Raw genomic sequence first — 13,990 nt, forward strand, 5'->3', positions numbered from 1 at the left:
TATATTTTTTCCTAATATATTTTTTTGTTTTAGCAGGTAAAAGAATCATAACTTAATTGTTTAAAAATATATATTCTCTAATAACTATCTTTTTATGCATTTTGCACGTCAACTTTTTTCATTAACACCTGAGATCTTTTATAAAAAGAAGTCAAACTCCATGTTTAACAAGTGCTTTTCTGGAAGCTAAATTAAATATTAATGGATCTCTTTCCCTTACCCCACTTTCCTTAAGAATGGTGAATCTGTTAACTTTGGCTGCATCCTTAAAAGTTGATGGTTGCTCACAGTCTAACAAAACTAAGGTCATCAAACTTGGCAGCAGAGATAAAATGTCAGTCTTGTAGTGATAACTACCCCAATTACTTCATTATTTTTCCAGCTTAAGTTCAAAACATTTTATAGAAATACTTGATACTGCTTATCATTTTCAAAACTTAGGGAGCAAGCAACCTGTGTTTGAATGACTTTATAAATTGTCTGAGAGTCAAATTTTAGAAAGTTGTCTTTTTCTAGATATTTGCCCATCATTAAAAACTGATTATAAAAAGTAAAGGCTTAAAGTATAATTCAACAAAATCTAGAAAATGTAAAGAAAATTAAGCTAACTTGGTGAATTCGAATCCATCTTCTTTGCATAAATTCAGATTTTAAATGGTGGTCAGTTTTAAAGTTTGTATATGCTTAAAAATTGGTGCTGAGACCATAAACAGCTATGTTTGTCTCATGTACATAGTTTCAGGATTATATACTTATAACTGTCAATGCAAGTTTTTTTTCTAAAACAGTAACATTTAAAAAGAAAACAAAACCCTAATCCTTAAATTTCAGTTGTGGTCCACAGATGTGGTTTTGTTCGCATATGCTTGTTTTCTCTGCTCCAGTGAAATCATTAGCCTGTGTTCTTTATAGAAGATTTATTCTGTGTTTGCAATAGAACATATTTATTATTTCCCCATGATTGCTGTGGAATTGATCAGCACACATACAGATTAATACTATTGCATAAGTAAGGATTCTCCAAGTGACATCTTGAACTCAGTAAGAAAAAGTCTGACAGTGACCCTTGCTGCACACTCATAATTTAATTGTATGTGTTGCTATATGATTGTGTGGTCATTTGAATGTGAACGGGTTTTTTAATTGATGACTTCCACTTTTCAATTGAAAAATGTGTATGGAACTAATCTTCTATTTACTATTCACTGTTATGAAATTTAAAATGCAAATCTCACAAAACCAGTATGTCCTAATATTTTTCTCTGCTACCAAATTTGGATAATCTCTGTTCTAAAAGTAAATAGAGACTATAATTAATTGCTCTGCATGGATACAGGTTCTGATTTCTTCTCATTCTTTCCATGGATTCTTAGGCCCTGTAGTATGTTTCCCTGCATTTTCATGTCACTTCTGGTATGGATAACTCTTTAAAACTCACTCCCTCCCCTTCTCCTACTTTGCCCTTTACCCAACTTCCATATGTGCTTATTGGTGTGAAACCCTGGGACATTAAGCCCATACAATAATAGCGCTCGACTTGTTCCCCTGTTCCTCCAGGAAAGGAAGTTCTTCAAAGGCTTCTTTGGAAAAGTAAGTTTGATGCCACATTTGTGCTTGCTTTATAAGGAGTTACACCCCTAGTATAGCACTGACATATTTTTTTTAAAAAAGAAATACAGCTTTGGTATTTTTATAATACAGCAATAGATTTGATTATATATGGAAATTAATGAATTGGAAAGTTGCTATCTATGATATTACCTGTGTCTGTTGATACTAAATCTGATGATTCCTAGGTAAGTCCAATAAACAAAGTAGGTTAAAAAAGGATTGTCTCTTTATTAAGACTAGGTGTTAAATTTAATTTGATATTGCAAAACTATTCATATTAGTTGAATTTTTCAGAAGTGGGTTTTATTTAGTGTTCTATATTGACAGAGAAGTGGGAAGAAATATTAAATTCAAGTGAAAATTAAATGTATCGCAAATTTTACACTCAATGCGATTTTTTTCAATCTAAGTTAAATTTCAGGTGAAGTTCAACAGAGCCTAAGTAATCCACCTAAATTCACAGATGTAATAAGTGGTAAAAACTAAGATTTGAACCCAGATAATCTGACTCTGGAGCCCACACTCTTAATCACTATGCTATACAGTCACTCTGTGTTCCTATTATTTTACAAGTGAACTTTAAAAGATTTAGCCTTAAAAGATGCTAATAAATAAAGAGCTTCTGGGAAACTTACTTTTATTCTCTTTCTCCTTCAAAGGTAGTAAGTAATTAACTTTGGCTTTATCTCTAGTTAGTTTACTTTTTTATTAGTTAAAGCATTAAAGAGTCTTTTTAGTGGTTCAAACTAACATTTTATTTATTTGGAGATATTTAAATCATACTAGTGAGTTTGACTCCCATAGGATTTCCTTAAAAGATGCTAAGTAATCCCATAATGGCATCCATGAACAAATGTGACTATCAGAATTTTTTCTTATGTTATTGCAGGGAGAATTATTTTTATGACAGGCTGATTTTATTCTAATACACAGTTTTTAAAATTACAAAGTCATTCAAAGAGTTTGGAAAACAGAGGCAGTGGGAAGCATCTCTTATAATCTTACCAGAAGTGCACTTTTAAATGCAAAACTACTCTGGAGCCTTTTAAATCTTTCAGGTTGCCATCATTCAACTCACTTTCACACTGTTTTACAAGAAATAGGCTGGTGAAAGAGACTTGGATTATTAAGTTTGCTAGGTCAATTGTGGTTTGATAAAAGCTGAAAATGAAGAATTCATAGGACATATAATAGGGAGTTTTTATCCAGTACAGTTCCTCATGAATTTTCACTCTTTCTTAGCCTTCACATCATGTATGATTTAATGGTCCCAGGATAACAAGAACAACAGTTATCAAGAAATGTTTCCATCAAACATTTGCATAACAGTAGGTAGATGTAAGAATTATCAGCCCTGATTCTGAATTTGTAAGTCATGGCCAGGAGAACTGCTTCCTCTTTTCACCTAGTTGCTACCTGGACCTGACTACCCAGTCACTTCCCTGTTCCTACATGACCTGCTGATGGGCGCAGTGCCTCCAGAAACTTTAGGGAACAACACCCCGGCCGGTTACTGGGCTCTATTATTAACCCATTGTAAACTTACACACATCGTAAAAGGGAAGGGGGAAAACTGAGAACCTGAAATAATTTTTTCCAAAGTAGCTACTTTAAATTGCTCATTGTTTTAGAGAAGTCAGGAATATACTCAACTTTTTAGAAAGTATTACAGGCAGCTTCATTTGTGTTTTTGGCCATACAAGGCCAGTACTCGGATTTCATAATTTTCTTATATTTAAGGAGCCTCATGAGCTAAGTAATCTATATTCCTATTTTTATGAGGAACTGACTGAACATGGTGATATAAAATGCTTAGACCTCCCATCTATGTCTCTTTTTAAAACCATTGTATTAGAAAAACTTAGTTCAATCTGCCTCCTATGAGTTTTTCTTCTATGTCCTGCTTACTATTCACACAAAACACTTCAATTCTGGTCACCAAATATGTGGAAATTTTTCCTCCACTAAGCAATTCTCTTAGCAGGGTGTCCTACAATTTAATTCTGACATTGCCTAGAGCCGTGGTCGGCAAACTGCGGCTCGCGAGCCACATGCGGCTCTTTGGCCCCCTGAGTGTGGCTCTTCCACAAAATACCACGGCTTGGGCGAGTCTATTTTGAAGAAGTGGCGTTAGAAGAAGTTTAAGTTTAAAAATTTGGCTCTCAAAAGAAATTTCAATCGTTGTACTGTTGATGTTTGGCTCTGTTGACTAATGAGTTTGCCGACCACTGGCCTAGAGATAATGTCAGATCACACATGTTAAGGGCTTAGTCCCACATCAGTGCTCCCACTCTATTTCAGATGCCAATTGTAAGTAGTAGGTCCCCAGGTTACTCACAACTTCTGTCCAGTTTGGCTACAAATTGGAGGTTCCCATGATCTCTTCCTCAGGTTTGATTAATTTGCCAGAGCAGCTCACAGAACTCAGGAAAACACGTTTACCAGTTTATCAAAGGATTTGAAAAAGGATAAAGATGAACAGCCAGATGAAGAGATACATAGGGTGAGGTCTGGGAGGGTCCCAAGCTAAAGAGCTTCTGTCCCTGTGGAGTTGGGGTGTGTCACCCTCCTAGTGTGTATGTGTTTGCCAACCTGGAAGCTCTCTGAACCTCGTAATGTTGGGATTTATGGAAACTTTCTCACGTATGCATGATCAGTTATTCCTTTTTCAGCTCCTCTTCCCTTCCTGAAGAATAGGGAGTGGGGCTGAAAATTCCAAGCTTCTAATCATGGCTTGTTCTTACTAGTGACCAGCCCTCATCCAGGAGGCCACCCAGAGTCGTCTCATTAGAACAAAAGATTTTCCTAGTGCCCTTACTACTTAAGAATTTATAATGGTTTTAGGATCCTTATGTCAGGAACAGGTCAAAGACCAAATATTAGAACAAGAGATGTTCATAATGCTTTAATCACTTGAGAATTTACAAGGGTTTCAGGAGCTCTATGCCAGGAACCTAGTGGCTGTGAGACCAATATATGTTTTCTATTATCTTACAGACATTTACTTGTATTCATATAGAGCTTTATAGTTTATGATATGCTTTGACCTACTTTCCAATGTGCTACTCACAACAGCTCAGTGAATTAGACAGTATAGTTCACGAAATTGCATTTTACAAATGAATGAATTAATTCAAAAGAGGTCACCCAGTTAGTAGTAAATAGCAGTGCCTGCGTTGAAACCAAGGTTTTCTGAAACCTGGTGCAGAGTTCTTTCACCTACCCCAGTGGTCGGCAAACTCATTAGTCAACAGAGCCAAATATCAACAGTACAACGATTGAAATTTCTTTTGAGAGCCGAAAACCGACTTCTGCGCATGGGCTACGAAGTTTCAATCGCACTGTACATGCGTGCCCACACATGGTATTTTGTGGAAGAGCCACACTCAAGGGGCCAAAGAGCCGCATGTGGCTCGCGAGCCACAGTTTGCCGACCACTGACCTACCCCATATTGATGTTCTCGCATTCAAAGGTATTGGCCTTTGCTTTCCTCAAGTATACCTTAATTATAATTAATGAAGAAGTGCTTAATGCAGAGAACACGAGACAGATCAAGGGTCTGAATGCTTTCCATAAATATGCGTTGTATGGCCTGTGCATGGTTTATAAATTTGAATTGGTTGCCAGTATTTCAAACATTGAAAGCTTGCAAGTACAAAGTAGGTTATCTGTTTTAAGAATTAGGTCTGGCCCTGGCTGGGTTGGCTCAATGGATAGAGTGTCAGTCTGTGGACTGAAGGGTCCTGGGTTCAATTCTGGTCAAGGGCACTTGCCCAGGTTGCGGGCTCGATCCCTAGTAGGGGGCATGCAGGAGGCAGCCAATCAATGATTCTCTGTCATCATTGATGTTTCTATCTCTCTCTCCCTCTCCCTTCCTCTCTCTGAAATCAATTAAAAAATATTTTTTTAAAAAGAATTAGAAGGTCTGGCAAAATGGCATGCTTTCTATGTGACAACAGTGGCTTGAGCTGAGTAGCTAGCAACTATGCTGTTTGATTGTCTATTTGCCACAATACCTGCAACTTCTTATTGTCCTTCTCTCATTTTATTACCTGCTTCTCTCATTTTATTACCTGCTTCTAACCCTGAAGAGTTTGTGAACTCCCAAGGCTATTATGTCACTTTGATTAAGGAAGAAGTGGGTAACCATGTCAAACTGTATAAAAATCACCCAAAATATTATTATCTTTTGTAGCAAATCCTGTTAATATACTGCCAAATATGGTTTTCAAGTTTTTATGCTTTCATGATTATTAAATGCCATCATAGAAATGGTTATGTTTTAGAGAGTTCATGGTTTAAACATAATGTGTGGTTATATTGATTTCACCTAATTCTCAAGAATAAGACATTTCATGGTACTTATGACCCACTTAAATCAGGATACTCTCATCTTCACTCTATTTTAGATTTCCCAAATTTCTCCTGTGTGACAAATTGTGCTTAGTGCTTATTTTCATTCTGGATCCTTTTCTTTAAAAGTATTAGAATAGCTGCTGCCTCTTTCCTTTCATTCCTTCCTGTTTTTTAAATTCCCATGCCCTTTCTTCTTTAAATTTTATTTTCCTTGCATTTTATTGATGCATCTTTTGGGATTTGGTTTATTTTTCTTTTTGAAATACATTATAACACATTCCTGAAGAAAAACAAAAAGTCCCAAGAGTGATCAGAAGATTCCCATTCATCCTTGGTTTCATTATTTCCTGTGACATAATCAACTATTATGTCACATGCCCTGGTCACAGACCTTTTCTAGATTTAAAAAAATCAATAACCTTTCGAGTTTTTTAAAATTTGTATTCATGGAAACCCAGTGGTTCTCAAGCTTCAAGTCATAGTTGGTATCCAAGACATGCTAGGGATTGTGCTAGGCTATCCAGATACAAAGATAAGTAAGACAGTCTACATTTTTTAGTCCATTTACTCTATTTTTAGATGACTATTTGGCACCTCCTTCTCTTTTCTTAAACCTCCAGAATTTCTTACTTTGTTCTCTCTTTCAGCTGATCACCTTGCCTCCTACTTCACTGAAAAAATAGATTCAATCAGAAGAAAACTCTCATGTGGCACTTGCAAATCTACTCACCTACCTGCATCCATGCCTGAATGCTCTCTTTTCCCTCCTACACCAGGGATGCACCGGCTGCTGGCTGAGGCCAGCTCCTCCAGTAGGTTCTAATCATTCCAGCTCCTCCTTATTCTAGCAATGCTACCCTCTGTTTCCTCCACAATCAGTTTTCTTTGTCTAGTGGATCATCCATTAGCATAAAACACAAACCATCCTTTAAAAAAGGTATCTTCTTAGTGTTTTCAGTTCCTGCTCTCCCTTCCTTTGTTAAACTCATTTAATCAGGCTTTTGCCCTCACCACTGGTCAATTCTTCCCTCTTCCAATGGTCTTGTCATCCAACCTATCAGCAGCATTTGACATAGCCCATTCCTCACCCTGCCTTGAAACACTCCAGTTCCTTGGAGTTCAGGGATCATACTCTTGTCTGTTTTTTACTAGAGGCCCAGTGCACGAGATTAGTGCACTCGGGGGTCCTTCAGCCGGGCCTGCGCCCTCTCGCAGTCCAGGAGCCCTTGGGGGATGTCCCCCGAGGGGTCCTTAGTACTGCTGCCGAGGCAGGAGAGGCTCCCGCCACTGCCACTGCGCTCGCCAGCCATGAGCCCAGCTTCTGGCTGAGCGGCGCTCCCCCTGTGGGAGCTCCTGCATTGAGCCTCTGCCCCCTGGTGGTCAGTGCGCATCATAGTAACCAGTTGTTCCACCGTTCGGTCAATTTGCATATTAGCCTTTTATTATATAGGACTAGGGGCCCAGTGCATGAATTTGTGCATCTTGAAAGGAACTGTGGGCTGCGAGGCTGCGGTGGGCATAGGCGCAGCTCTCGGCCCATCCTCCACACCTCCACCCAGTCCCTCCTGCCACGGCCCCAGGTCACCTGTCTGCTGGCAGCCCCTCTCCCACCGCCGCTGCTCCCATGTGCTGATGGCGCAGAGCAATTGGGGCCGGTGCCAGCAGCAGGTGCAAGCAGGGCCGGCACCATCAGCAGGTGCGAGCGATAGCTGCTGCCCCGATCGCCCCTCAGGAACATGGGAAGGTGGAGAAGCCTTCAGGGGCGATCGGGGCCGGTAGGCACCAGCAGTGGGTGCGAACAGTGGCTCCGGCGCCAGAAGTGGGTGCAAGTGGGGCCGGCGCCAGCAGTAGGTGTGAGCACCAGGCAGGACTGTGGCACACGGGAACAAAGAATTTTCAGTAACCACCAGAGGCTCATCCCAATGACAGCGACCGGTGCCCCGCCTTGGTCTGGCGCCCCTGCTCACCTGCTCCAACATCCCGCTGTGGCCAACGCCCACCATGTTCCACACCCCTGGTAGTCAGCACATGTCATAGTGACCAGTTGTTCGGCCGTTTGGTCTATTTGCATATTAGGATTTTATATATATACTAGAGGCCCAGAGCATGGAATTTGTGCAGGGGTAGGAGGTCCCTTCACCTGGCCGGCGATTGGAGCTGGTCAGGGCCATCTCACCCAGTCCTGATTGGGGCCGATCAGGGCTGGTGGCCGGGAAGGGACCGTGGGAGGGCTCCAGGGCATGTCTGGTCTGTCTTGCCCAGTCCCTTTTGGGGCTGATCAGGGCCGGCCAGCCGGGCAGGAGCTGTGGGAGGGCTTCAGGGCGGGTCTGGCCTGTCTCACTCAGTCCCGACTGGCCAGACCCCAGCAGCAAGCTAATCTACCGGTTGGAGCATCTGCCCCCTGGTGGTCAGTGCACGTCATAGCGGGTGGTTGAGCTGCCTTAGCATATCATTAGCATATTACGCTTTGATTGGTTGAACAGCCGTCCAGTCGACTGGACACTTAGCATATTAGACTTTTATTATATAGGATAGATAATACTGCCTACCTCTGTGAACTCTTCTCTAACTCTACCTCTCCCTGATGATCTCATAGTGTCATGGGTTTAAATATTGTCTCTAGTGCTGTGATTTTGAAATTTTTGTCTCCAGACATCTCCCCCAAACTCCGTAGTGGTTTATATCTTAGAAGCAGTATAGCATAGGGGTCAAGGGCACAGAATTTAGGGGGCCAGATTGTTTGCATTTAATCCTGGTTCAACCACTTACTAGCTTGTAACCTTGGGAAAGGTTCTTAACTCTCTGTATCTCAATTTTTCCACCTATGAAAAAAAAAAAGATAATAGCCCACCAGGATGGCTCAGTGGTTTAGCATTGACCTATGAACCAGGAGGTCACAGTTCAATTCTGGTCAGGTCACATGCCCCAGTTGCAGGCTGGATCCCCAGTGGGGGACGTGCAGGGAGTGGCTGATTGGTGGTTCTTAACATTGATATTTCTGTCTCTCCCTTTCCCTTCCTTTCTGAAATAAATAAAAATCTATTTTTTAAAAAGATGATAATACCAACCTATGGGATTGTTGTGAAGGTTAAATGACTAAGTATAAGCAAAGTGTATAAAATTTTGCCATAGTGGGTGTTAGGTATCGTTATCATCATCATCATCAAACATTTCACAGATATCTCACACTAACCAAAATTCTATCTTTCTCTCCCAAGCTACTCTCCCCTTATTTTCCCCAACTCACATACAGTAACTCTGTCCCTGTGCTCTAGCCAAAAATTCTGGATCTTATCGTTACTCCTCTCTCTCCTATACCCTATATCCATTCCATCAACAGTTTCTGTCTCACTATCTCCACCACTGTTGCCCTGATCCAAGCCAGCTTCTCCTTTCAGCTGAATCATTGCAGTAGTGTTCTGTTTTCTCTGTTTTCATTGTTGCTCCCCTACCATCTGTTCTCAAGATATCAGCCTGAGTGATCTTTCTAAGACAGAGGTCTGATTGTGTTGCTCCACTGCCCCAGATCCTTCAGTAGTTTCCTGACCTAATCAGAGCCTTTTGGGCCTTGTAGGCCACTGTACATAAATTCCCTCTGTTCCTTTTTTCTGTCTTCTCCCACTCTCACTCTTGCCCCCTCTGTTCCATCCACACTAGCTAGTTTCCTTGCTATTCCTTGGGCACACCAGGTATGCTTCCACCTCAACCTTTGCACTTGCTATATTTTTCCATTCTTTGTTCAAAAGCCCCATTCTCAGTGAGGACCCTATTTTAAATTCCTAATACCATGCTCCTCTGTATACACACACTATTTCCCTTCCTAGCTTTATTTTTCTTTGATTGGGCATATCACCACTTGTCATACCATACATTCTACTTATTGTTCATCTCTTCCTCACTAAAACATAACTCTCTGAGGACAGAGGTCCTCATCTAAAGTTTTGTTCACTGCTGAGTCTTCAGTGCCTAGAATAGTAGGTGGTCCATAGTAATTGCTCCAAAATATTTGAGTTCGTGAATGAAAAAAATGAATGAATGACAAATGCACTGGTTTCAAGTTCACCTTGTAGTGAGAGAAATCAGATAGATTTAAAAAATGGTTAGCAAATTGTGTAACATTAACGTACCAATTGAGCAAAGGAAGAATGTGAGAAGTTGGGAGGAAATAGCACCTAAGGCTGACTTAAAACTATGAGTTCCGGTTAAACTTAGAAGAGAAAGCCATTTCAGACAGAAGGAACAGCATTAACAGAATCACTGGGAGGAGGAGACCAACTCGACCATTCATTTACTTAGAGATATACAAAAGAAACAGAAGACCCAAGTTTCAGGCATGGATGGCCAAGGGGTGGGGAAATCATTCATTGTGTGAAGAGGTATGATGAATTTGGTTTTGAAGAGATTGAATTTGAGATGCCTGTGGATTTTTCATTTCTGCTATTACAAACATTTGAAATAAGAATTTAATATTAGAATAATTCATGGGTTTTCCCCCTCGCCTCGATTAGAAGTGATTTGGAAAACTAGGAGAGCTAAATTGCCTCCAAATTTCTCTCCTTTGCTTTTTGGTTCATGATATGCTACTATCCTTATTTTCTCCAAAAAGAGCCTTTAAAGGCCTCCTCTCTCACTTAAGAAAATGCAGGAAATAGTGTATATTAGTGTCCCAGCTGAAAACTTACTGCACTTTTAATGAAGCAGTCATTAGAGATAGTGCCAGTCTCAAATCCTGGAGAAAGCTGCGTTTCTTTCCCTTCACTGCTTTGTCCTTTGGGGAATACTCACTGTGTCTTAGAATTATAAGACCAAATCTGTTTATTACACAATTACGTTCAGAAGTTCAAATGTCATCAAACTACAAGACTTTAAGGCCCTTGTCATGTTTAAAAATGAAGCCATGTTTCCTACAAAAAGAAACAAGTCACTTCATTTATTACAAGGCACACCATATCATGGTTGTCTGTGAATATATTATCACTCTGTGATGATGGTTATCTCTGTGTGTAGGTGTGACAAAAAGACTAATCCATGATTCTCTACAAATTGGGTACCTTGATGGCCTCTGGTTTGTAGCAGAAAGAGCTTTGTAAACTAGAATGGCAAATCTCTGTTACTCAGAAAGAGTGACATGCTCTGCCCCTCCTGCCTGAACTGGTGGCTGCTGTTGCTTTGTAACACCTCATAGCTATGCCAAATTATGTTTTCATGTGTCTTTATAGCATTTCTTTACATTGGCTTATCTTAGGACATCTGCTTAACCTTTTTGCTCTTATATGCCCAACAGAATTGTTTTGCCTCCAAATATTACTTCTGTTTATGTTATTTAATTGCATGCTCTTACCTCACTGGGATTTTGGGAATCAGTACTTTAGAGCTGGAAAGCACCTGAGATCTGAGTCATAGTTTAAAATAATAGGAGATAAACACATTTGAAAAAAACAAAATGGAAAAGAAAAATGATTCAGGGACATAATTCTAAACAGGTTTAAGATTTTAATATAATGAATTATCTTTTCAAAAAGATGTAATTAATGTTCACTTTTCAGGGGTTACACTGATTTATATCAGGTCGGTATCTGTGGCACATTACTTGTTTTGTTGAATAAAGTTTTATTGGAACAAAGCCATGTCCATTTGTTTACTATTGTCTATGGCTGCTTTTGTGCTACAGTGGCAAAGTTAAGTAGTCATGGCATAGAATGTATGGCCTGCAAAGCCTTAAATATTTATCTGGTCCTTCATGTAAAAAGTTTGCCAATCTCTGATTTAAACAATTTAAAAACTTATTTCTCCAATTGGAGACCTGAAGAACTTTTCTAGCTAACACCAATATGTAAAATGAAAGATCAACTGTAAGGATCTGTCAGCCTACTGAGGATATCACTAACTTGTGATCTTCATTCTTTTTCAATTTCTTTCTTTTAAAAAAATGGTGTCTACTGGAGATAGGTTTATAGATAGGTAGATGGCGTTCTTTATTGTAATTAGTTATTTCAATTGCCTTTTATTGTGAGTAGCTTTTAGATTTAGAGAGAGTGATCTTACAGTGAACTGAGCTTGTTTATGTTATTATTTCTGTGTTATTTTTACAACCATTGTTTCTTCACTGGTGTTTTCATGTTAAGATTGCCTGTGCATTTCTCTTGCCGTGTAAGTTTCCTGACTTAGTAAATTGTAATGGATCTACTCACTACCTGCTATCATTTCCTCCAGTATCAGCCTGCTTAATTTCTGTGTTGGTTTATATCTACCCATAGTAAAAGATATTTAAGGCAGATGATTATTTTAAAATTCTAAGTTGGATATTAGAAAGTTGAGTGGTTACCTGAAAGTTATACTTACATTTGTCATCTTTTACTCATAGGTGAGCTTTAGCCTTCTACTCAGATTTCACCAGTTTAAATTTGAAGTGCTCTCCATGTTAGATTCATTTTCTTTCCTCAAAGAATAAGCAACTTTCTTGTTGTTGTAAAACTGTTTTTTGTACATTGACACTAGTCAGTGTGAATTCTACCAATAAGCTTGAAATTATTATTAAAATAGAAAGTGTTGGAACAGTGGTGATGAAGTAATTCTGAATGTCTCTCACCTGCCTTACCCCTACCTCATTGTTATTAGTTTCTGAAGTACTATGCAGTCTCTTTTTTTTAAGAGGTGTTTGTGGCAAACTCACTCTCTAGTGGACGTGTACTTTTCGCTTCTTTCATAGCAGCACCCATGACCTGGCCTCTTTCTTTATCTCTACCTGAATAAAACTTACTTTATTCTAAAAAAAAAAAAAAAAAAGTGTTTGCATCACTAAGATGTAAGTAAATTCTACATTTTATACTTAGTTATTTTTAGTTTAGTTAGCTAACTTGTTCTTATCTCCTTGGGATTAGCTTAAGTGTATAGTTTTAGGGCAAACAAAAGCAAGAACTTTCATCTTCTCTCTGTGACTTTTATCATTTTCTAAAAGTTTCTTAGGAATCCTAGTTTATATTATCAGAATAAAAGACTAAAGTTCACAAATAATCCAGAAGCATTGCTACTTTAGAATCTGAGAGGGAAGTCTGAACTTAATTTCAACTACAGGTTCTTTGAGCCTTAATATCTCAGTACCTGGTATAAGTGGCAAACTAGAGTGACATCCGAGTACCAGCACCCAAGTGTATGAGCAACTACAGAAAGACTTTATATTTGTTTTCTTCCCCTCTTTAGGGAGATTAGAGTCCATGAAATAAGACAAATACAGTGCCTGACTGATAGGTTAGCACACCACCATTATAAAGACATACCTCAAGCCCTGGCCGGTATGGCTCAGTTGGTTGGAACTTCATCCCGTACCCCAGAAGATGGTGGGCTCGATCTCTGGTCAGGGCACATAACTAGGTTGTGTGTTTGATCCAGGTGAGGTGTATGTGGGAGGCAACCAATCAATATTTCTCTTACATCTATTGATACTTTCTCTTTCTCTCTCTCCTCTCCCTTTCCCTTCCTCTCAAAAAAAAAAAAAAAAGAAAAGAAAGAAAGAAAGAAAAGAAAAAGACATGCCTCAAAAAATAGAAATGTTTCTATGACAGTATAATTGGGCCAAGAAAATTTTATAATTCCCTATATATGATAAGGAGAATAAATGGGGAACAATCCCATTTTAAAATGGCCTTTTATTTTTCCCACCTTATGCCTCCCAACTCCTTGAAGTATATCTAATCTAATCTGTTAGCTCAGATATTGAATATTGCAGGTTACAATTGTAGTAATCAGTAAGCAGATTAATAAAACTTCACATTTAAATTTCTTACACAGGATTTCCAGTGCCAGTGGCAGTCTTCTAATCAGCCATTTCCTATTTCCTCCAGCAGATATTTAGCACATTTATTCCTTCAAACTCCTGCTCTGTCCCAGGCATTGTCCTGAGCTCCAAGGATGTAGCAGTGATGGAAACAAGGCTGCCCTCACAGAACTTGCCTTCTTGCTAAATCCTGACTGCTACATAAGTGTTGGTTAAATATGGGCAGTTACCATTGTTGGTGGGATGAT

The 13,990-nt window shown here is 39.3% G+C and overlaps 1 protein-coding gene across 6 annotated transcripts in view; it reads left to right on the plus strand.

Moving 5' to 3' along the window:
- Positions 1–13,990, plus strand: part of NUMB (NUMB endocytic adaptor protein) — a 157,483-nt gene that overhangs the window by 123,616 nt on the left and 19,877 nt on the right. For 4 of the 6 annotated variants that reach the window (XM_028141428.2, XM_054715936.1, XM_028141429.2 and 1 more), the window contains one exon: positions 1,558–1,590. The exons of the other annotated variants lie outside the window; for them this stretch is intronic. In XM_028141428.2, coding sequence (XP_027997229.1) covers positions 1,558–1,590 — 33 coding nt within the window. The remainder of the gene's footprint in view (positions 1–1,557; positions 1,591–13,990) is intronic. 6 annotated transcript variants of the gene reach the window in all.

The sequence above is a fragment of the Eptesicus fuscus genome, chromosome 5 (genome assembly GCF_027574615.1).
Source record: "Eptesicus fuscus isolate TK198812 chromosome 5, DD_ASM_mEF_20220401, whole genome shotgun sequence".
In the NCBI taxonomy this organism is placed as follows: Eukaryota; Metazoa; Chordata; class Mammalia; order Chiroptera; family Vespertilionidae; genus Eptesicus; species Eptesicus fuscus.